Consider the following 23982-nt stretch of genomic DNA (forward strand, 5'->3'; position numbering starts at 1 on the left):
GATCATTATGGGATGTCCAGTGTATTGTTTGTGTTAGGTTAGTCGGGTGTCTTTGAAAAGGGAGAGGGACTCATTTATAGAAACAGCATTATACTCTTGAATGAACTGACAGTATAATAAATATATCTGACAGACATCAGGCTTTTATAGATTTGCTTGGTGGCTAGCTTTTGTAGTTCTATTTTTAATGTTCTATGTTTTTCACGAAAGGAATAATCTAATAAAAATGAACGATAAAAACATTTCAGCCAAATGAAATATATCAGTAAATCTGCCCTTGCTCTCTAGAAATGTATGATAAAAATACAGTGATGGAGTACAATTCTATTTGCCTGCTACTATCCATACTATGCATGTATTACAAAGGTACTTTTTCTTGGTTTCCTATATTCCTACTTATCCTTGTGGAAAAAATAAAAAACAAACTGAAAAATAGAAAATAAAGTATGCATATATATAACCTATATAAATAAAACCTATTCACTGAAAGAGTTTGCATCTCTTAAAGCATGGCTAAAACCAAGGCCGGTGCAAGAATATTTTGCACTCTAGGCGAAACTTCCACCTTGCGTTCCCCCTCCCCCTCCCCTTGCCCCGGAGCATCGCATATTATAAAGTTTCAAAAATGAATACTGAATAATGTGGCATTGTTCATTAGAATTAATATACGTTCGGCTTGAAAATGTATTAATTTCATTATTTAGTCTACATATTTAATGAAAATAAATGGCCTTGGGTCTCCTGCAGGTGGCTAGAGTTGCCCCTCTGCACCCCTCCCCCCCAGATCTGGAAAGGGCTGTTTTGGGGATCAGAGCACAGAGCTGGGAGTTGGGATCTGGCTTCTATTCTCCACCCTGGCACCAACTCACTGGATGACTTCAGGCAAGTTACTTCCCCGTTCTGGGATTCAGCTCCCCACAGCACCTGGTGTGAAATGGTTCCTTGCACCTGGGCTGGAAAGTGCAATGCAGGCGGGAGGGGGTGTCTGAAGGCCTGTCTTCCCCACAGGTGTGAGGCGAGGACAGTGTTCCAGCCTCTGTCATGACCGTCCTGGTTGCTTTACTCTGCCCCATGCCAATCACTGCTGAAGCCCCTTACTCAGAGAGCTCTGGCCCAGGGCAGAGGCATCAGTGTCATTCTGGGTCTGATTTTCAGAGATGCTGAGCACCTGCGGTTCCCCCAATGTCTGTGGGAACTCCAGGGTTCTCAGTACTTCTGAAACTCAAGGCAATTTATTTCAAATGCTGGGCCAGGACTGAGCCTGCAAAGGCAGGTCCATATACACACCTCAATCCACAGCAGATCTCCCATCAATAACAATACAAGCAATCAGGAGAATGATGAGGGGCAGTTGGCCCAATGCTGGGAGTGGGGAGGATATGGCCCTAATGTGGTCACTAAACTTCTACCTAGTAAAGTTACTGGTGCATCTGCTGTCATTCAGTGGGAGAACAAAAATCTCTTGGGTGCTGCAGCCTGCACTTAACCTGATTTGCTCGCACACTTGCAGTGGTTGTGCACCACACAACTGGACACCCACGTTACATGAAAATCTGGCTCTGACAGTGTCATAATTAGATTTAACAGATACTGCCACATTTCCTAGAGCTGTTGTCCCAGCTGAAGACTCAGGCAGACAGAACTGTGTCAGCTAGATGCCCATCAGCTTTGGAAGATTTTCCTTGTAGCCATAAGGGCTTGAGACAGCCGTGTTTCTTCACGGAAAACTTGCAGTGTGCTGCCCCTGAATCTCAGATTAATACATTGTGTGGGCGGGTGCACAGCTCAGGGCTTGAAGGCCTCTGGTCTAATGGTCTGAGCCAGCGCAGAACTGGAAGCCTCAATCTCCTGTGTTCAAAGCAGGACTCTGACAATGGCTCCCCGGGTGACCTTGGGCAAGTCACGTCCCTGTTTTCTGCCTCAGTTTCCCCCAAAATGGGGCTCTATTTACCTGCTCCACAGGGCTGCAGGGATGAAGCCTTGGAAGGTGGCATGTGCTGAGGATGGTTACACTTTTGCAGCTCTTTAACCCTGTATCCTCTGGCAGGGCCATGATCCACCCCCACAGGTGGACCGGCGGTGGCCAAGGTCTCCTCTTCCTTTCCCCCAGCCTGCCCCTCCCCGCCACTGCATTGCTGTCAATAGGGCCAGCTGCAGGTGGGCTGCTGTCACCCACTCCGATCTGCAGCTGACAGCCCTTGGGCAGCAGCCGCTGCTGCGGCAGGGGGACCGGGACTGTCAGAGCCAGAGGGAGCAGGCTAGGGAGCGATGTGGCAGCTCGGGGAGGCAGCGGCTCCCGGCTGGCAGGGCGGGCGGAGGCGGGCAGTGATGTGGGGCATGGTGGAGGGAGGCGGCGGGGCCCTAGGTTGCAGAGGATGCCCGCAGAGGTAGGTGCTTACGCGGTTGCGAGTGGCCCATCCCCCCACCGGGAGCAATAGTGTAAAAGACAATTTTGGGGCACCGTTTTTTGGCGCCCCCAAATCTTGGCGCCCTAGGTGGCCGCCTAGTTTGCCTAGTGGTTACACCGGCCCTGGCTAAAACTTTTAAAGCACCTTGATTGTCAAGTTAGGATTCCAACATTTGTTAATTGCTCCTCTCTCTCTGGAGCTTGGGTATCAGAAACAAACATTTTCTTTGAAGGATTTAGTTAGCGATCAAGGCCTTTCTTGGAAACTAAACAGAAGTGGAGATTAAGTATATGCCAGGATGTGATAAAATATTAAAGTGAAATGTGTTATCAAAGCAAAATAAATAAAGAGAAAGAATCTGGGGGGGGGGAGGTACTTACACTCGTCTTCCATTACAACTAATTTAGTTTCTGAAGCACGTAAGACTTGTGGTGCATTCGTTGTTCCTGGGGAAATTAAGGTAGAAAGTAGTGAACAAAATATTCATTTGCAGCTAAAGATCATGGTCGATTAGCTATTTTGGGGATATGTGTTGGAACAGGTGTTGAGGGATTTGCTGGTACAGAATATTCAAGGAGGATTTTAAATGTGTCTGTAGGGGTTGGCCTATTCAGCGTTCTCATTTGAATAATCAGGGAAAGCAGTTATGTTAAGGAGTGCCCCAGCACAGTGCATTGCTTTGTTATTCCACCAGATCTAAGAAGTTTCACTCTATTATTATCCCTGTGTTTACAAAGCAGCAGGAGGAAATGGATATACAGCCCTGAATTTGACACGTAGATGAGACAGTTGAATGACGGATTCCTTCCTTGACATAATGGTGACTAGTAACCAAAGATGGGACCACAGGAGGCCACTGAGACAAACACTGACTGAGTTTAAGAAAAGGTAGGCTTATGACTGTAAGTAACATTTGTAGCTATGCAAGATAAAGTAATGCAATAGATGATCAGCATGTATGCTGCAGGGCTTAAACTGATCAGTTAGCAGAAGACAGGAAGGAATTTCTCAGATTCACAATGGTGAACTGTTTGTTTTTTCACCTTCCTCTGTGCAATACAGTAGCCACTACCCAAGGAAATATATCAGACTAGATAGACTAGTGCTTTGCTTTGGAATGGAAATACTGGAAAATTCTAGGCATGCGCATTCCTTATTCACTATATTCAAGATGGCTGACAGGTGTCACCAGCTGGCACCATCACTATCCAGTGCACAGCTCCTTATCTCCCTCAACATTTGCAAAAGGAAAAGGAGACACCGGCAGGACCACAAGGCCTAGGAGACACTTCTGGGAAATCACCTTGTGGATGCAGTACTGGGATGCCCACCACTTACCTCTCTGAAAGGTGAGCAGAAAGAGAAAAGTGGGAAAGAGCAATTAAAGGAAAACACAAACAAAAGCAAAAAGAGGTTTGAAACTCAGGTTCTCCACATGCATCTGGTAAGGAGGGGGCGGCATTTCTGTCTCTTGGATGTGGCCTCGTCAGTACAATCTATGCCACTGGCACTTCAAGAGTAGATTACTTGAAGGAGGTGGTTGGAAAATTCTAATTTTCCTCAAAAAAAGTGAAAATGTTTCAGTTTCAGCAACTGAAAACTCTCACTAGTGCTGTGTATGGACTGACTGCCTGGGTTGCATTTAAGGGGCTAATCTCAGCCAATAAAGTTCTTCATGGGTCTGCTTGGCTGAGAGAGGCCTCGTTCCATGTGGTTGTGCTTGGCAGAAGCACTTGTGCTGGAGCCTCCTGGGTTATCAGAAAGGAGGCTGATGACTGGGCATGTGCTACACGAGGAACTTTAGAATTCCCTGCTCCCTGTTCTGCAGTAGCTTGGACATGTTGCCCTGAAAAGGCCATCCATTATAAGGGGCTCAGCTGTGGGGGATGGAAAGTTTTGGTTCAGTGAGAATTGAGGGTGGGGGAAGGGGGATGGGGAGGATGTTTATTTTTGCTGATTAGCATTTTTGAGAGTAACGAGTGGCTATCGGTTTGGTACTCCTTTTTTGCTCTTATTTATTTGTGGCCTTTGTTATGGATTACATTTCCAATTCAATTCCTAGCCAAGGATCCTAGAACTTGGAATAGACACCTTTCTCAAAAGGAAATAAATAAATAAATAAAAGTGTCGGTGGGGAGGAGTAAAAATTACTTTGCAAAAATTATAGTGCCCCCTGGCTGGGTTGTGGGCAGCAGGGATCGAACCCCAAACTTATGGATCAAAATGCATGTGCCTCTAAAGTATGAGCTAAGAGAGCCTGCTCTGTGAGCCAAGACTGTAGCAGCCTTATCAACCTCCACCTGCAGCACAGCCATAGCTAGAAGGGGACAGAGTGCCCACTAGGGTGACCAAATGTCCCGATTTGATAGGGACAGTCCCAATATTTGGGGCTTTTTCTTATATAGGCTCCTATTACCCCCCCCCCCCGTCCTGATTTTTAAAACTTGCTATCTGGTCACCCTAGTGCCCATGGGGGGGGGGGGGTGACACACTCCCATTGGCCCAGGAGGCTCGTTACTAGCTTTGGGGGTCCACCCAGGTCTCCACTTATAATGCTGCAGCCTGTGCTTAATTTATGCTGGGGCTTGTCAGGTCTGAGCCCTCACTCCTCTGGGCTTGCTGCACCAGTTAGGAAAGTGAAAAAAAATCTCTATTTTTTCCTCTGAAACATGTTTTTCTTAAAATTCTCAACATAGTTGTATCCATCAGGGTCATAACGAGGGAGGGACGAGCAGTGCAGCCACCCGGGTGCAAAGCTAGGGCAGAAAAATGGAGCGAATGAAAAAAAAAGCGGTAGGGAGTAGTGCCTTGCAGCAGGACTGGGAGCCCCAGGACCCGCTGCCATAATAGCGGGGGAAAACTCAAACAATGCAGGAGTGGGTATCTCAGGGTGGGACGGGAGCAGGATTAAAAAAAATAGTCCCATGCAGAGCTCTAGTAGGGGATGCAAATATACTTGCTGGCATTTTCTGGTGAAGTAAAGCACAAGGCTGTATCCAACACCACTTCTCTCAAACACTGCAGGATTAGGGTAAAGAAAGGTCTTAAATCTTTTTTTTTTTTTTTTTAGTTTGGTTACATTTATTCGGTCTATACGAAAATATAATTTTTCATTGCTCTTAGTAATGTTCCTTAACAATATAGAAAACAAAGCAGACATCGTTAACTAGTTTTAGTGACTCATTTAAAAGTTGTTACTGTGAAGAACCATAGCTGGTTGTTAAGTAGTAGAACAATATAATACCATAGTTATTGTCATTTCAACTGAACAAAGAATGGTTGTGGATGTGTGTATGTGTTTGGGGGGCGGGTACAGCAGGGCAGAGAATAAGGGAGGTGTGAGAATAACATTGTGTAACAATACTAGGGAGAGAACCAGGGCAAAGGTGGAGAGGTCTGTAGCTAGCAAATATATTCAGACTTTTTTTTTCCTGTAGTTGCTTTTAATTTTTTTCTGCACAAGCTACTACTTTGTATATGATGTAGAATACATGGTTGTAAACATAACACTAGTACAGTACAGGTTTCAGTGGTAGCCGTGTTAGTCTGTATCAGCAAAAAAAACAAGGAGTCCTTGTGGCACCTTAGACAGTGGGCTACTCTTTCAAATAAATGTGTTATGACTGAATGTATGGTGGTATTATTGCCAATTCAAAGTCATAAATTTAAAATTAAATCATTGTTTAAGCCCCGGTACCTCTTTCATTACAACTTAAGCACTGGCTGCACCCCTGTGTGGGAGATCAGCAGCTGGGATCAGCCCTATGAATCTCAGTGCCGGGTATCAGTCCAGTACCTTTCACTAGAGCTAAACTCTCCCTTTAATTAAAAATACAAAACAAAAAACCCACAGCAGTACCACGCTGTTATATTGCACAATGGAGCAGCCACATGCAAGGGTATCTGGGTCAGACCGTACCTTTATCATATCAGTTAAATTGGCATCCGTCTGGTCACCCATAAAAAGATCTAGAATTTTGAGATTTTTCTTGCAGAAGACATGGGATTTTATAGTGATTGTTCTCACAGCCTGGGGTTTTATTCCTATTTCTTCCCTTTCTCTTCTTTGCTTTACTCAGGTGAAGTCCATTTTGGCGAATTATGAATCAAAGACCTAGGCATGAGTAACCTGTGTCTGGTTTTCTTTGACCATTTATGTAGTACAGCCACCACTGTTCAGTGTGAATGTCTCGCGTACGTGTTCTTTCCTATTTTGCTGTATTTGTGTTTCCTGCCTTCTTTACTGTTTTATCGATGTCCTTTATAGAATAAGAAAGCGATTTATGCAGTAGGCTCATGCTGAAAGAGAGGCACAGGACCTGCCCCAAGGAGCTTACAATTTAATTCATAGACAAGACAGTGGAGTTTACCCACCAGAGGAAGATACAGACTCAAAGAGGAGCAAATATCATGGAAAGCATACTACTGAAAGGCATCACGTAAGACATGTTCTTTAAGGAGAGATATGAAAAAAGAGGGGTCACTGTTTGGTGCATAAGGACAGCTGGAGGGGGCAGACTGGAAGAATTTGACAGTAAAATGAGAATGCGAGAAGCATGCAGTGCCTGCTTAGGCGGGAGACTCTGGGTGAGCAAAGATGTAGGCAGTGTGGGAGAACGAGAAGTTTGAACTTGGGCCAGAAGCAGAGGTAGCCAATGAAAGGATTCAAAGAGGAGACTGACAAGGTCAGAGTAGTGGTGGACTGTGATTGCATACAGTGACCACCACCTTTATATTTACCTTTCACAAGTGACCACCATTAGAGCCCTAGGTCTTGTACTAAGTATCAGCTATTCCCAGAGGTGAAAGTAAGCTGGTACAGTCCGGTACGCCGTGCCGGCAAGAGCTGGTACGCTGTGCCAGACTGGACCGGCTTCTCCAGCGGTAATTTAAAGGGCCTGGGGCTCCCTGCAGCGGCCGGAGCCTCTGGCCCTTTAAATCGCTACTGGAGCCATCCCAGTAGCGGCAGAGCTCTGGAGGAGATTTAAAGGGCCCGGAGCTCTGCTGCGGCCAGAGCCCCGGGCCCTTTAATTCGCCCCTGAGCCCCAGGGCTCCCAGTCGCCTCTGCAGCTGGTAGCTCCGGGGTAATTTAAAGACCCTGGGGCTCCCAGCCACAGCCGGAGCCCCAGGACCTTTAAATCTTGAAAGGCCCCGCCTCTTTCCATTGAAGCCACGCCTCTTTGGGTTGAGGCCATGCCTGATAAGGACTGTGACGTACCGGTAAGTCCGTTAAGGGTACGTCCAGACTGCCCGCCGGATCGGCAGGTAGCGATCGATCCCCGAACGCGCTCCCGTCAACTCCGGAACTCCACCAGGGTGAGAGGCAGAAGCGGAGTCGATGGGGGAGCTGCGGCCATCGATCCCGCACCATGAGGACGGGAGGTAAGTCGAAATAAGATACATCAACTTCAGCTACGCTATTCCCATAGCTGAAGTTGCGTAGCTTACATCGACACCCCCCCCACACACACAGTGTAGACCAGCCCTAAGTTACTTTCACCCCTGGCTATTCCGCACTAATGCTGATGACTGGCAAGTAACAACAGTAAAGATGTTGCTGTTAATGCAGCTAAATGCCACTAAGGTATGCTTATGAGGAAGCTTTGGTGGTGGATTAATACCGCTACAGTAGGTACGACTGCACCACTGAGTCAGTCTTTCTGTATTTCTAGTGCTTCCCTCACCATGGAATCTACAGCTCCCACTCAGTAAGGGGACAGCCCAGAGAATTAGGCCGAGAGACCAGAACTTTGCATTTGTTATTTCTGGTTTTCAGTGGCCAGAATAGCCCTTGCAAATTCCAGGTGAGATTGTGGACATTTGTCTGAGATGCAACCTCCAAGCTAGGCAGAGAATGAATGAAAACCCTTTGTCCTTTCCTCCAACACACACCTCTCATATCATACCCTACCTGTTGTCTGAAGAAACATTTATACACTACATAATGTGGATGCCGTCTGAATTTGTGGGAACTAGCAGCGTTAAATTGCCATAATTCTGCTTTGCATTTCACTGGCATTCCTATCAGACCTCAGTTGTGCTAGTCTGTGTACAATCACACAGGCAGACTCCATCCTCACTGAGCGGAAAGGATTGTCAGTGACTTATATTTCATCCATCTGAGACTGATAAAAGGGCTACATTTTCACAACACAGCTGCCTAAGTGGAGACCATAAAATACATGCACGCTGTGTCTGATTTCCAGGCGTAGTTATCTGTTGCGCATGCATATGTTGCTATCGTAATGACTGTCCAGATTTGAGAATGCAGTTCAAACAGTTTAAAGAGGCTGTGCTGTCCAGTTAACTAACTTTGGATTCTTTTCGTAAATGGAAAAGATATAGCAGAGCCTGAAGGCTCTCTTCAGACACAATGCTTAACACACAACTAGCATTTTGCATCTGGAGGCCTTTACAGATCTGGATAAGTATCCTTTATTTTTACAGATGGGTTAACTAAGACATACAGAGAGGTTGATTAACCTACCCAAAGTTACAAGTAGAGGCCGAAGTCTGCAAACACTACCGAAGGTGTGCTTAATACTGAAAATAGTCCCATTTAAAGCTGGGAGCAACACAACTTAATCCTATTTGAGCAGTATTATTATTTGCAGTAGTAAGCAGGAGGAGGATCATGTGACATGGCCAAGTCTGTAACAAAACTTAAAGTCTTTTAACGCCCAACCACTGGCTCCATTCACTAGCCCACACGTGACTCCCAGGGAGAGGGACCTTACTGGATGAAAATCAGTCGGCATTTCACTCATAGAGAAGTTATACCTTAACTTTGCTTCTCAGAAATGCTTCTAAAAGTATAAATCCACCTCCTCCTCCACTTCCACCGCCTCCAATTGTTTTTTTAATAATATTTAGTCTGCAGTTTATTTAAAGTGTAGATCAACCACTCTGCCAGTGGCAGATGGTGACGATAAACATTTATGCTTAGGCTGCATTTTTCTTTATCTCCCGAGATTATTTCACTTGATATCCTGAAAGTATTAAACAATACACAAGAAAGATCATGTGCAGAACATGCTCCCCCAGTGTAAGAAAGGCAATAGCTGTCTCCTGACAGTCTCTGGTGTCTCAACTTACCACTTCTCACATTAAGGCTGCCTTTTGCTGTGTCTTTCCCTAGCACATTCTCGGCTTCACAGCTATACTCCCCAGCGTCTTCCAGCTTCACCTTATTGAACTGCAGCCTGGAAATTTTTCTGTTGAAAAATAAAGTAGAATTTTTTTTTACTCAACCATGAACAATGTTTATGAAATTAAAGCCCTTTCCCACCATCTGTCCCAAACAGGTTGAGTCACCTAGTGCTGATCTCATGCTGTCTGAGCTCACAAACGACATAGGGTTAAGTCTGGTCAGTATTTGGATGGGACACTGCCAAAGGAAGTGCAAGCTCAACAGGAAATAGTACTGGTGCAATGCAGGAAGCGATGCTCTGCCCTCTGAGTAAGCAATGAACCAAGGCCTGAGAATGGCGCTAGGGGATGCAGAAGCGCTGTCTGATGCACCATAAAACCAACAGCCTGTGAGCCTAGCGTTATACTTTAGTCCAGTAGCTAAAGAGCTAATTATCTCACTGTGTATGTGTAATGACACCTACGGACAACCTGAGTTATCTGAGGTGGACTGAACCCAGGTCCTTCAGCAACAAAAGCACAGGCCTCGACTACTGGAGCTTCATGAGTATTCCCGCACCTGTTAGGAGCAGACTGTGATAGCCACCAGACCCAGCCACTAGAGGGAAACATGAACTAAAGCTGCATGTTATATACTTTTCCTCACAAACAAGCTTGATCACTGACTCTGAACTCCACAGGGTTCAAGTACCACATAGGCACCGTTGTGTAATGTGCTCTGGTTGAACACAAATTTGCAGCATACAGCTGGCATCAGGACTTGAATCCAGGGCTCTCAACCCCCAAACCCCAGCCTCTTCTACTTGAGCTAGTGGTGTGGCTGGTTTTAGCCTCACTTAGGCTAGCAACTAGAGGCAGCATCCACACCCTAGGTATTGCTAACACACAGGGTCTGAAGTCCATGTGAGTCCCTGGGTTCCTAGTGGCTAGAAGCACCTGGAAAGAACAACAAATTATACATTGTTGGAACTAACATTACCACCTATCCTGCATTCTGAGTTTAATTAGCATGGGAACAGGTATATGGGAGAAGAGCTTGGGAGCTGCTAATGAGAAGTGTGCTAGCATCAGAACTGGATGAGATCATGCTCATTCTCGGGAAGGATCCTCTGTTTATTAAGGTACACATTTCATGTGCTGATTCTACCTGGAATGTTAAAAATCAATGGTTATACCCCATCGAGTGGACAAAAGGGGAGGGGGAATGGCACTCCATTTCAAAAATGGTATTACCTGTTTCCGAGTCACTGATAACTCAGAGGAAAATTATCTTAAACGCTTACGGATCAATGTCCCAACAGATAAAGCACAAGATGGAGTAGCAGCTGGTGTCCGCTACAGACCACCAATGACACTAGGGAACAGGATGACCAGGCTCCTTACACATCTATCTATAATACACAGTGGAAAAAAGCAGCAAGATCATGGGGGACTTCAACTGGAGTGACACATGCTAAAGGTCTCTTGCTGACAATACTAAAACATCCCTGTGAATTTCTAAATGTTATAGATGACAATTTCCTAACTCAAAAAGTGCTTCGTCCAACACAGGGGAATTTTATATTAGACCTCATCTTGATAGGAAAAAAGGAACTGATTGTAGAACTAAAAATTAATGGTAGCTTATGTACAAGCAATCATGACTTCATCACACTTAGAGTGTGTAAAGAGAATTAGGTCCAGCCCAGAATTAGATATTTGGTGCTTTTAAAAGGGTCAGTTTCACAATGTTGAAAACAATTATGAGCCCAATCAGCTGGGAGGAAGAATTTAATCAGAAAAAATGTGAAATGATAATCAGGAATTGTTATGAACACTTTGCTAGATGCCCCAAAAGCCACAATCGAGGAAGAAGGCTAACCTGGTTTAGAAGGGAAGTGAAGGCAGCTGTCTGTATAAATGATTAAATGAAGAAATAAAAAAGAAAAGAAAAATTGGTAGCAATGAATATTAATCAGAAACTAGCAATGTTTTTTGTAAAGGGAAATCATGTCTCACCGATCTATTAGAATTCTTTGAGAGGGTCAGCAAGCATGTGGACAAGAGGGATCCAGTGGATATAGTGTACTTAGATTTTCAGAAAGCCTTTGACAAGGTCCCTCACCAAAGGCTCTTAAGCAAAATAAGCTATCATGGGATAAGAGGAAAGGTCCTTTCATGGATCGGTAACTGGTTAAAAGATAGGAAACAAAGGGTAGGAATAAATGGTCAGTTTTCAGAATGGAGAGAGTTAAGTAGTGTTGTCCCACATGGGTCTGTACTGGGGCCAGTTCTAGTCAACATATTCATAAATAATCTGGAAAAAGGGGTAAACAGTGAGGTGGCAAAATTTGCAGATGATACAAAACTATTCAAGATAGTTAAGTCCCAGGCAGACCGTGAAGAGCTACAAAAGGATCTCACAAAACTGGGTGACTGGACAACAAAATGGCAAATGAAATTTAGTGTTGATAAAGATAAATGCAAAGTAACGCACATTGGAAAACATAATCCCAACTATATATATAAAATGACGGGGTCTAAATTAGCTATTACCACTCAAGAAAGGGATCTTGGAGTCATTGTGGATAGTTCCCTCAAAACATCTACTCAATGTGCCATGGCAGTCAAAAATGTGAATAGAACGTTGGGAAGCATTAAGAAAGGGATAGATAATAAGACAGAAAATATCATATTGCCTCTATTTAAATCCATGGTACATCCACATCTTGAATACTGCGTGCAGATGTGGTCACTCCATCTCAAAAAAGATATATTGGAATCGGAAAAGGTTCAGAAAGGGGCAACAAAAATGCTTAGGGGTATGGAACGGCTTCCGTATGAGGAGAGATTAATAAGCCTGGGACTTTTCAGCTTGTAAAAGAGATGACTAAGGGAGGATATGATTGAGGTTTATAAAATCATGACTGGTGTGGAGAAAGTAAAAAAGGAAGTACTAATTAGTCCTTCTCATAAAACAAGAACTAGGGGTCACCAAATTAAATTAATGGGCAGCAGGTTTAAAACAAAGAAAAGGTAGTATTTTTTCACACAACGCACAATCAGTCTGTGGAACTTTTTGCCAGAGGATGTTATGAAGGCCAAGACTATAACAGGATTCATAAAAGAACTAGATAAGTTAATGGAGGATAGGTCCATCAATGGCTATTAGCCAGGATGGGCAAGGATGGTGTCCCTAGCCTCTTTTTGCCAGAAGCTGGGAATGGGCAACAGGGTATGGATCACTTGATGATTACCTGTTCTTTTCATTCCCTCTAGGGCACCTGGCATTGGCCACTGTCAGAAGACAGGATACTGGGCTATATGGACCTTTGGTCTGACCAAGTAGAGCCGTTCTTATGTCCTTATATTTAATTGTAGAAAATTGAAAGGGACACAAGGATAAATCTATGGCCAGCAGGGTTAAAGACAATAGAATGGAGTTCTGTAAGTATATTAGGAACAAAAAGAATCTCATCAATGGTATTTGTAGAATTATCAATAATAAAGCAGAAAAGGTAAATGTGTTCAATAAATATTTCTGTTCTACATTGGGGAAGGAACAGATGATGTAGTCAAAGAATATGCTAACACTCTTTCCATTCCACTAGTATCTCAGAAGGATGCTAAACAGCATCTGCTAAAGTTAGACATTTAAGTCCACACATCCAGATAACATGAATCCAAGAGATTTAAAAGAGCTGGCTGAGGAGCTCGCTGGACTGATAATGTTGGTTTTCAATAAAACTTAGAACATTGGGGATGTTCCAGAAGTCTGGAAAAAAGTTAGTCTGTCAATATTTTTAAAAGGGTAAATGAGATGATGTGGCTAATTATAGGCCTCTCAGTCTGACATCAGGCCTGGGCAAGATAATATGTCTCTCAATTAATAAGTAATTAAAGGAAGGTAATGTAATTAATGCAAATCAACACAGGTTTATGGAAAATAGATTCTGTCCAACTAACTTGATTTTTTTTATGAGATTACAAAGTGTGACTGATAAATAATATTGACATAACATACTTTGACTTGGTACCACACAATATTTTGATTAAAAACTAGAAAGCTATAAAATTATCCTGGCACACATTAAATGGATTAAAATCTGGCCAAACTGATAAGTCAGTGAGGTTATTGCTGACACTGATCATTTAGGATAAGGAGTTCCAAAGTTTCCAAGATTCTGATCTTTTGTCCTGAGATGGGATGGGAACATTTTTCTAATATTTTGACATTTTTTGCAGGACGGGAAAGCCATTTCCCGCAGAGATCTAGTCATGAGTGTTACCCTCATGGCAGGCCATTGCATTCTTCTTGAGGAAGGCAGTTATCCTGGCTCCATATAGGCTTAATTCAGCAAAAGGGCCAGGGTTATATCTTAATTCATCCTCGGTGTAACTACTTTGACTTTAAACTTACTCTAGGGTAGATTCTACCCTATTGTTTTTTCCCCCTCAGAACCTATGATTTAGTCACATTTAGTCACTGATTATTTCCTGTAGCCTTTGTATATTACTTAGCCATAGTGAATACTATATTTGGGGATACTCAATGATCTCAACTCATACTCTTGTTTTCCTGACTTTTAGATGAGACATAAAACAAAGATCCAGACCAATTTTGGCCATTAAAAATTCTGAGAAATATTAGCAGCAGTGTCCAGGTCAAATTCCATTTTTTTCCTCCCTAAATCCAATCCCTCCTTATTTCCAGTTGGAAACAGCTTCCCCCCGCCCCAATTCATCTCCTAATAAATACTTATGTAGTGTTGCCATAAGCTGTTAAACAGCTACCACACTGCACCCCAGAGCTGTCTACATTGGTGCCTGAGCTCTATATACTGATAGGCTGTAAACTGCTTTGGGATCCTTCAAGATGAGAATTATTAGATAAAATTATAAAGATATCACAATTATTATTAGTTTCCTAAAACTAGACTACCAAAATGGAGTTTTGGACATTCTGCCTATGAGATAATGCATTTTGAGTGAATACAGAGGAGGCCATAAAGGAATTAATTTTATTCTCCTCTAATAGTGTGAATTTGAAGATTACATTGAAGGTGGCCCTTATATTTGCTATTAGGAGAGTATTGTGTATATCAAATATGCTAGATAAAAACTCCCATCAGGAGATACTAGAAAGGAAATTCATAAAGGTGACTCTTACAAAGGACATTAAATGGGATGATATGGTTAAATATTAACTAAATTCCACTCTGCTTTGATAACATTATGAATGGGGAGAAAGTGAAATTCACCTCTGTGCTTAGAGCTAGCATAAAGACATATGTATGTACCACTTGCAGCCCACCTTAAGTCCCATTTGGATGGACTAAATGGTGCATAGTCTTGTTCTGGTCCTCTGCATGGGGTGTATCTCACCTAAACCGAGTAGTTTAATATCTGGCCTGAAGATTGGGAATGGTCAGTTCATTAATTGTCCTCTAAGCAGAAAACTATTGTCCTGTGCAGTACTCACTCTAAGAATCTGAAGCAGCTGTATCATTTTGCATTTGCACTCAGTCCCCTAATTTGAGGAATTTAAGGAAATTCATCTTCCAAAGCAGACAACAGGATGAGAGAGATCAAATGGAAGAGGCCATCAAAAGGAAGTGTAATGGATTGTGTGGAGGATATGGCCATGGGAAAGCACCTGGATTGCATTAGGGATGGAGAACTGGTTCAGAAATGAGTCACAACCTTGAATTTTCTCCCAACCTCAGACGCAAACTTGAACCAACCTATTCCTTAACCTGACATTTTATTCACTTTTTATAGAGTACAGTTTTGAAAGCCAGACACGCCTGTGGATGTTTGAAAACAACATGCATGACTCCAAGCACGCAGTTATGTATTCCAGGGTATAATCTAGCTATGTCAAGATTAGGTGATAAAAACAGACAGCAAACAGGAAACATAAAATAACCTAAACTGAACAAAACAGAGAAGTGAGGTAGTGGAAGTGGTTAGACAAGCAGCATCCTCTCCCGGGGGAGGGTGGGTTGGAGTTCTTATTTCCTGTCCCCCCAGGCCAGCATTCCGCCCTTGCCACATGTTGACTGTGTGACAGCTGTCTGCCAAGGCTACTTCTCCCACTAACATCCTTCTGGGTCCCCAGGAGGCAACTCGGACATCCCCTGAGCCCACTCTCCTACACTCTTCAGGCACTGACTCTCTTCCAAGGAAGCAGGTTTAAGGACCTCCTCAGATTAAGTGCTGCTCTGTCCTGATATGCAGCTGTGTAACAATAGCAACATCTCACTCCACAGCTCTGGGCTCTCGACATATCCATAGTTAGAGAGGATGACGTTATGGAGGACAAAGCAAGATTATACTTCCCCCTGCCCTGCAGAATCCGGGAGAGTGAGCTGGATTCCCTTCTGGGCCATGCATCCTAACCAAGTTGTTAATAATCAACCAATACATAAGTTCTAGCTGCATGGCCACTTGGGCAACCCCACAGTCCCCCAATGCTATCCCCCTGTGCAAGTCTTCTGAACAGGCCGGTGTGCTCTCCAAGATGGACTAAGTTCCGGGTTAAGGTCCCTGGTTTCAGCAGAACATGCCTGTAGGAAACTGGAAATTCTGGGGCAGCTTCAAGTACATTTAAACAAAAAAAAATATCAAGTTTGATTTTACTGTATTTAACAGGAAAATACAATCAGGGTGGGCTCTCTTGCATGATTTAGTCTGATATGTAATTGACTTGGTGTCACCTTTCCCCATAGATGTTTTACGCATTTGGGAGGTTTTCTTCCCAAGCAGAAGGGCTAGAACAACAATTCCTTTGAAAGAAAATGTAGATTCTGGAGCACAGGTCTGAGGCCCAGGGTAGATTGTTCACCGTGCTCCATGGCTGCAGAGCCTTGGGGGTGGCACAGATTAAGGACAAACAGTGGGCTCCCGGGATCTGTATTAAGGGTGGAAAGGAGGGAGCTAGATTTCTTAGCTCTTCGGAGGAATTTTCAGGGCTGGCAGCTAGAAGGAAGTATCCGTTGGTAAATTGAGCCCATTTGACATGCAGCCAAGGAGAGATTGTAAGCTTGAAAACCCATAATGCCATTTTTCCAATCTCATTTGAGAGTAGAACTACACCTTATGTCGGATGCTCTGTATGCAGCTTCAGTGAACCCCACAACATCTCCGGCTTGGGAACCCCACATCCTGACCAATTCCTAAATGTGGAACAGTAGTATGATCCACAGTGGGATTCTAACTCCCCCTGTCAACCCCAGGTACCAGCAGTCCAGCTCCATGGTTCAATGTGGGGGCCAGAAACCAGAGCCCAAGCCAGGAATCAGGAGCAAGGCAAGAACAGGACCAGAGCAGGAGAGGAGCAAGGTAGGAGAAAGAGCAATCACAGCTGTAGTCGGAGTGTTGAGCAGCCAGTGAGCTGCTGCTGCTGAGCTTAAAGGCAAAACTCTTGGCTGCCCTCAGCCAATCAGGCAGTTCTACCACAACCCAGCTGAGCTCATTAATCTGCCGGGAGGCTGGGCCGGCTAGTCCTCAAGCTCAGCTGAAGTTGCTCAGTCCTGACACCCCACCAGCCCTGTAGGTGCCTTTTATCCAGATGTTCAAATTTTTGCAAGCTCAGACCCTAACACCAACCTATTAAAACCATCGTCATCCAATTGTTGCTTCAATGGCATTTATGCCAATTTACTCTAGAGTAGGACTGCCTTTAAATTCTCCTTTAGTTGTGTTCCCTCTTCTCTTAAACCTGCCTGTGTAATTTCTAGTTTGTGCAACAACCTCAAACAAATTGTCCATCTTGTTTTACCATAACTTTAATTTCTTTTTAGCAGAGTAAGATGCACATTTTTCTGCAGGCCAAATTCACCACTGATGTAAAGAGGTGCAGTTCTGCTCAAGACAATGGGGTAACCCCCACTAACCCGAGCAATGAATTCAATCTTTGTGTCTCAGCCTCCTGGGAGTACTGTTCAGAAATGGGATGGAGAAGGTACCCCACAGGGTAATAACAGAGTTGCTTGATGACACTGCAAGTAGGACGGTCCTCCCACAAGCTCATCAAATGGTCAACCAGATCCAAACTGAACATCCAAAACATTTAACTACAGTGACGGGCAAACCTCAAAGTCTGTCATCTCTCTTCATGTCAGAGAAAAGAGCACAGATCAGGAATGGGATACAAAAGCAACCGGAACCAGCAGACCATCAGGTGTTTGATCCAGTCAGCTCCCACTGACTTCAATGGAAGATCCATATGCACATCTCTCTCTGGGTTGATCTCGTGATGAGTAATACCACAGAGGGTTAGAAGAAATACAAGCTAAATTTCTGCTCTTAGACAAATGTGAACTCCCCAAACTCCCATAATAGTCAGGGTTTGACAGTTTGGCAAAGCACCAGGAGTAGAGTAACTCAATCTTAACTTTGTTTTCCAGTGCTTTGGAAAAAATCTCACATGCTATGATCAGCACTGGTAGTGGAAGGTCTGCTCTGGTGATCTGAATACAGCTTAACTCACTCTGCTGTGGTTTTGCTATTGTGTTCATTTCTTGCTGGAAAATCTCTTGACATTCCTATCAATGGCATGTTATTTAAATTTAGCAGGCAATAAAACACCAGCCAATACTTTCTTCCACCCAAGAGGTAGGTTTCCTTTCTGTGCAAGGCAGGCCTGTCCAAGCCTGTTCCTAATTAGCGATGGAACATGCAGTTCAGAAGCAAGGAATCAGGATTTTTCCCCTCCCTCCTGTGAACTCACTGAGAAGGACGACTCCCCTGCCCTGTGGCGCTGGAAGGTTGTGCTTGTAGTTAACAAAGCAGATAGATAATTGATGAGAAATCTGAGCTTTTGAGTTACAGGTAATTGCTAGTCTCCTTGGTACAATACACTCTATTTCATAGCGAGTCTCTCCCATTTAAAAAGCACTCACCTCTATTCAGTTAACAATACTTAGCTCTTATATGGTACTTTTCGTCCCTAGATCTCAAAGTGCTTTATAGTGGGGTGTGAGCCCCCATTTTAGAGGTGGGGAAACTGAGGGACAGGAAGGTTAAGTCAATGAGCAGGTCTCTTGACTCCCATTCTAGTGCTCCATTCACTAGACCCCGCTGAATAGAGAATAAGATATTTCAAAAGGATCACAAAGAATTAGATTTAGATCTATGATCTAACAGTAACACAGACACATGTAGGATTTCTAAGAAACCAAAAAGCCCAACTCTGTGCAATACCTGGATCCACTCAGCCTGACTCAATTAGATAACCTGAATATCATGTAGCTTACCCTAAATGGGTCTCTTGGATTAGACCTTGAAACAGAGGGTCCTATCAGCTCTGTGGAAGCATTAGTCTTTGGTGCTTTCTTCAAGAACAGAGGTTTTCCCTGCTCTCCTTGCCCAAGATTTTCCCTCCCCAACATTACCCTTCAAAGGGCAATAGAGTTTGAATCCTCTGCCCCTGGAGGTTCTGGGAGTCCCCACCTCGCTGGGATACCAACATTCCCACAGAGTATGTGTGGGGTCAGCTATTTAGCCATGGTGGTTCTTGCTACACCTACAGAGTTGAATAGATCCTCATTTGATGGTTGCTTACCACCAATAGCCGCACTGGGGACAGAGAACCTAACTAACTGTAAGATGGAGCTTGATAAATTCATGAACAGTGTAATATGACAGGGTTGTCTATGAAAGCAAGGAACTGGGCCCACAGACCCAGGAGGTCCCTTCCAGTTCTATGTCCATATTTGGCTCAGAAAGACATTTTTCCAAGGCCACCTTGGTTGGGTTCCCCTGGAGCACGGAGTAGGGACCCCCCTCTGCTTGTTGGGAGCCCTTCAACACTGATGGACTTCAGTCTCTCCTGTCTTCTCTTTCAGGGTCTCTCCCGCTCTACTAGAGCCTGTTTTGGAGTATTTGTAGCTGTGATGGGCAAGATATTTGCAGACACAAACAGAGCTCCCGGATCCTTCACCTGGGATTTGAAAAGGGCTGTTTCTAAAGTGTTTCATGCTTTCAGCCAAGGCCAGAAGGGAAAGTACCAAATCACTGCCAAAATCCTGACTGCCTGCCATCAGCAATTTAACGGAGCCAACAGCTTTGTCCCACCCTCTGTGTGACAAATGAGGGAAAGGGGAGATCTTCCTTGTTAGAGCAAGGGGCAGGCATGTTTAGAGCAGCCCTAAGGTTTGCCTGATTACCACTTTGGTAGACAAGTCCCTGGCTCTGCATAGGTAACCAGCCCCATGCAGGGAGAGTCAGAAATGCCAGGGTGCTTTCAAGGCTCTCTCACCGGAAAGCAGGGATAGGAGCAGAGTGCTGGGATGGACGTCTGTCAGAAGAGGAATTGGGGTGCACCTTGGGACTGAGGTTTCTTTTCAGGTCAGGCGCACTCTTCATTGGTGACATAGCAGGACTCCTGTTTTGGGGTGTGTTAAGATTTGGGACTTTTTTCTGCCAGAAGGAAGAGCTTTTATCACCCAACATGTTTCTGGCCTGTCACTGGCCGCAGGCCAACTTGGTGCCATGGAAACTAGTAAATGCAGCATTGTTACTTGACAGGAGTGTCTTGAGGGAAGAGGATTGGTTCTTCCTCACACTTTTACTTCTGTTATGGGAATTATCGGGCACCCATCACCATGCTACCCATGCACTCTTTGGGCAGGTGGGAACCACCTTCTTCCAGCAAGCCAGCTTTGCTATCTGTCAGAGGGTGCCAGGCAGGAGACAGAGGGCTCTAAGGTCAGGGACAGAGGCAGGAAGATGTTACAGCCGGTCAGAGGAAGAGATCTCTGGTTGAGAGAAGGGTTAGGGTGCTAGCCTGATACATAGGAGTCCCAGCTCCAAAACAGATCTCCTGGGGGGAGCATGGAGAAATCATATAAACCTTCTGGGCCCCAGTTCTCCCATCTGTGCAATAGGGATAACAGCACTACCCTACCTCACAGGCCTGTTGTGAGGATAAATGAATTAAAGACTGTGAGGTGCTCAGACATTACAGTAACAAGGCCATATAAGTACTTTGTGTCTACCTAGGACGTCATGGGTAATTTCTACATAACATCCTTGACCCCCCTTAACACAAGTCCATTCACAGCCAACACCATCTGCCCTCAGACTGTGTGCATATGCAATTACAGAGGGGCTGTTACAGTGCCATGGTTAGATTGTGTTAATACGTCCATTCAAAGCCCTCTCTTGACTGACTCTCTAACTTTCCATAGGAAGGAGGTGTTACATTAATCACAGAAAGATTAGTGATGAGTGAGGCCAATAATTTTTGGGGTGATTTTGAAATTTATAGGATTAAAATTGTTCTAATGGCAAGTAATCAACGTTGTAAGGTGGTAAAATGGCTCAATGTGTTGTAATTGATTTATTTTAGTCACTTCTAATTTTAAAAACGAATACTCTATACATGCCATAATAAGGATAGATGTAGTATTTTTCACACTCTTATGCACTGGATACAGCAGCAGAAAATTAACTTTCAGACTTCCAAGTGAACAAACAGTCCTAGATTTATAGACTGTTTCTTTGTTGTGTCAGGACATACAAAGTCAGAAATGGATGGATTGGGAAGTTACATGATACATAAAATGTCAACACTGCTCTGAAAAATGACTAATTGTCAAATTATTATGACTCAGCGCCTGCAGGGTGTGTTGTTCTGCTGCCACATTCCCAAGCTTTCCTAGAAGAGAAAACTTCTCAATAGCTGCTCTCTTGCCAGCTCTTTACAGTTACTTCCTGGTTAGTGGTCGATTATTCTGTCATGTAAAGGATTATACATGGAGAAAATGTCATGGAAAATATTTTACATCCAATACTTCCATGATGTTGCATAAACAAATCAATGTCCCCATTCTATTCATTCCAATAAATTATGTAGGTGGATATGTTGTCCAGTGTCATGGGACTCCCTAAATGTTACCATGCATGTATAAACCACAACTAGCTTCTGAAGAGCTTTGAAGCAGTAGACCTCAAAGTGCTTTACAAAGGTCAGTATAATTATCCCCATTTTACACATGAGGAAACGGAGGCACAGAAAAGTGAAGATTTGCCCAAGGAGTAGTCTGTCTCATGGCAGAAGCAATAGGGGTGGCTGATAAAGATCTTTACTTGAAGTTCTCACCGAATACAGAATGGTTATAATACAACCAGTTTGCCTAGTTTGGTAGCTTATTGCACAGACCATAGAATTGCTGGGGGAGGGTTCCTCTCCTACACAGGACATGCAGAGCAGTGTGTGTGTTTGCATGGCTTGCTGGAGACTCTTGGATTAGAAGAGCATACGAAGACTGAATGGGGTCTAAATGGGGGCTTACATGGGTGTTGTGTGGTGTGGAAGGGCAAAGGACAGGGTTAGAAACTAATCTACCCCCAAAGGAGACTGAAATCCCCTGTCCTTACCAGCCAGTGGAATGCCTGATTGCAGTGAAAATGATAGCTGACCTGTTGAAGAGGAGGGTAGAAGAGGGATTTAGTTTGTAGGCAGAGAGCAGTCTATTCCTTAAGTGGATGCACCTGGACATTTTGCCAAGACAGTGGTTGCTTTGGGGGACAGTACACACTGGGGACTGCTCTTTGGACTCTCATGGTGAAGGAGGACTTTCAATGCTCTGACCATACTGAGCCCACAGAAGAGACCTAGTAGAAGAAAGAGAGCTGACACCTAGCCATCGGCATCTAGGCTATGGCTCAAAATATGGGGCTGCCCATGGACAATTCCTATGTCATTTCACCCGTCTCTTTACTCCGGTCTCAGTAGCTTGAAATACAGCCAGGCTAGAGCCTAGCTCAGCATTAACAGCACACCAGTGGGGCAGGCAGAGCAACTCACGTTCAGAGTTTTGTCTTGGTGTGAAGGAACCAGCGAGGGAAAACAGCATTGTGTTTTCTCAAGCTAGAGAGTAGGACAACCTGGCTGCAGCAATTGCATGGACCATGGCTCCTGTGAACAAGCAGTTAGCAGACAGACATCTCTGCCCTTTCCCGTTCTCCAGCACAAGGGCACATGCAGACTGTATGAGTTATGCCCTCACCTACGCCCCTGCTGTGGCTTCCACACCATGTCAACCCTGATTCAGCTAGGGCCAGGGAATTAACAGCAAAGGGGTCAACAGCATAGAGATTGTAGCAGACATTTGCTTTGTCCTGCTGTATCTCTCATCATATCGCTGGTCTCTCATTTTTGCTCTAGTTCTGATGTTACTGGGCTGAGTCAGGGATCCCCCAGTATTTCCGTTTCTACTGTGGCAGTGTGCTGTTGAACACACTTCGTTTACTGCTCAGGAGACAATGTCTTGAAGTAAAGCTAATTTTTTTGTCAGCTTGGGGGCAGCTAACCTGGGCTATAACCCGGTGGTTGGAGAGCCCTTCTACTTCAAAGTTTGGGATTTCTTCTCTTTTTGAGCCTTGTTCATGGTCCTGTGGTTCTAGTTAGAGAAGATGGCCAGAACAATCTCAGCAAAAGCCTCTGCACTATTAATTACCGTCTAGTACTTCTGCCGTGAGAGAGGAAACCTCCACCTCAGATTCACCATGGGGGCTTCTTCCCTTCTGGGTACCCCATTGCCATATGATCTGGGTGCTTCACAGATATTTATGTTATCTTATAGAATAAATGTGTCTAATACTTCCCCATGTTTCACCGATGGGAAAGAGACCCAGCAAGAATCAACAGAACTTTTTTCTGAATTGTGAAATACTGCCACTGATGTAGGTAATTTAACCGTTGGATTAAAGGACCTCTTCCCCCCAGGAGAGCAGTATTCTCCACAGTATGATGAATGTTTTGGAAAGCAATGTCAGAGTAAACCTGTGAGGGATTCTAGGTGGAAGGTAGGGCTGGGAGTGAGATGATCCAATTACTAGACAGGCCTTGTGGGTGTTATGTTCAAACACAGTGTTTGGGTAGGAAGGCACTGTCATCTCCCCTCTTCATCACAGAGCTCCCACTACCTCCAGACCTCTCACACTGAGATGCTACCAGAAACTCACTGGCTCATGTCATAGTGTATCCCTTTCACCTATAGCATCTGCACAGAGAAATACAAAAAAAGTGGCAGTTTACTGTCTCGGAGAGTTTGCCCTTGGCCTGCATAAGCAGGTGGGTATTTATCCAGAAAGCTAGGCAGGGGTGTGGCTATGGTCAGAGAAGCCCCTTCCTGATTATAGGGCAGCTGCCTCCTAAACACAGTCTGCAGCACCCTACCAGTCTCCCCTGCTGCAGGGGCTTCTTAAAGTCTGCACCTGCAGTCCAAAGGTCCTTGAAAACATTCCCCTCCTGGAGGTCCCAGTTTATTTAGTCCCTACACAATCTGGCCCTCGAGGCCCCAGCCCCAGTTCAGTGTCTCTCTCCCCTTAGGTAGGGAGTCCCCAGCCCTCATTCCCAGAATTGGATCACCACTGCCAGCTTTACCTGCCTGGAGCTCAGTCTTCAGGCTCTGACTTCCAAATTCCCCTAGCA

At 44.4% G+C, this 23982-nt stretch overlaps 1 protein-coding gene across 2 annotated transcripts in view; it reads right to left on the reverse strand.

The window, feature by feature from the left end:
- NRG2 (neuregulin 2) overlaps window positions 1-23982 on the reverse strand; it is a 286620-nt gene that overhangs the window by 87812 nt on the left and 174826 nt on the right. Inside the window, exons 4-5 of one of the 2 annotated variants that reach the window (XM_054036433.1) lie at window positions 9504-9622; window positions 2789-2854 (exon numbers count right to left, since the gene is read on the reverse strand). In XM_054036433.1, coding sequence (XP_053892408.1) covers window positions 2789-2854; window positions 9504-9622 — 185 coding nt within the window. The remainder of the gene's footprint in view (window positions 1-2788; window positions 2855-9503; window positions 9623-23982) is intronic. The other variant, XM_054036434.1, reaches the window with a different exon arrangement.

The sequence above is a fragment of the Malaclemys terrapin genome, chromosome 8, assembly GCF_027887155.1.
Source record: "Malaclemys terrapin pileata isolate rMalTer1 chromosome 8, rMalTer1.hap1, whole genome shotgun sequence".
In the NCBI taxonomy this organism is placed as follows: Eukaryota; Metazoa; Chordata; order Testudines; family Emydidae; genus Malaclemys; species Malaclemys terrapin.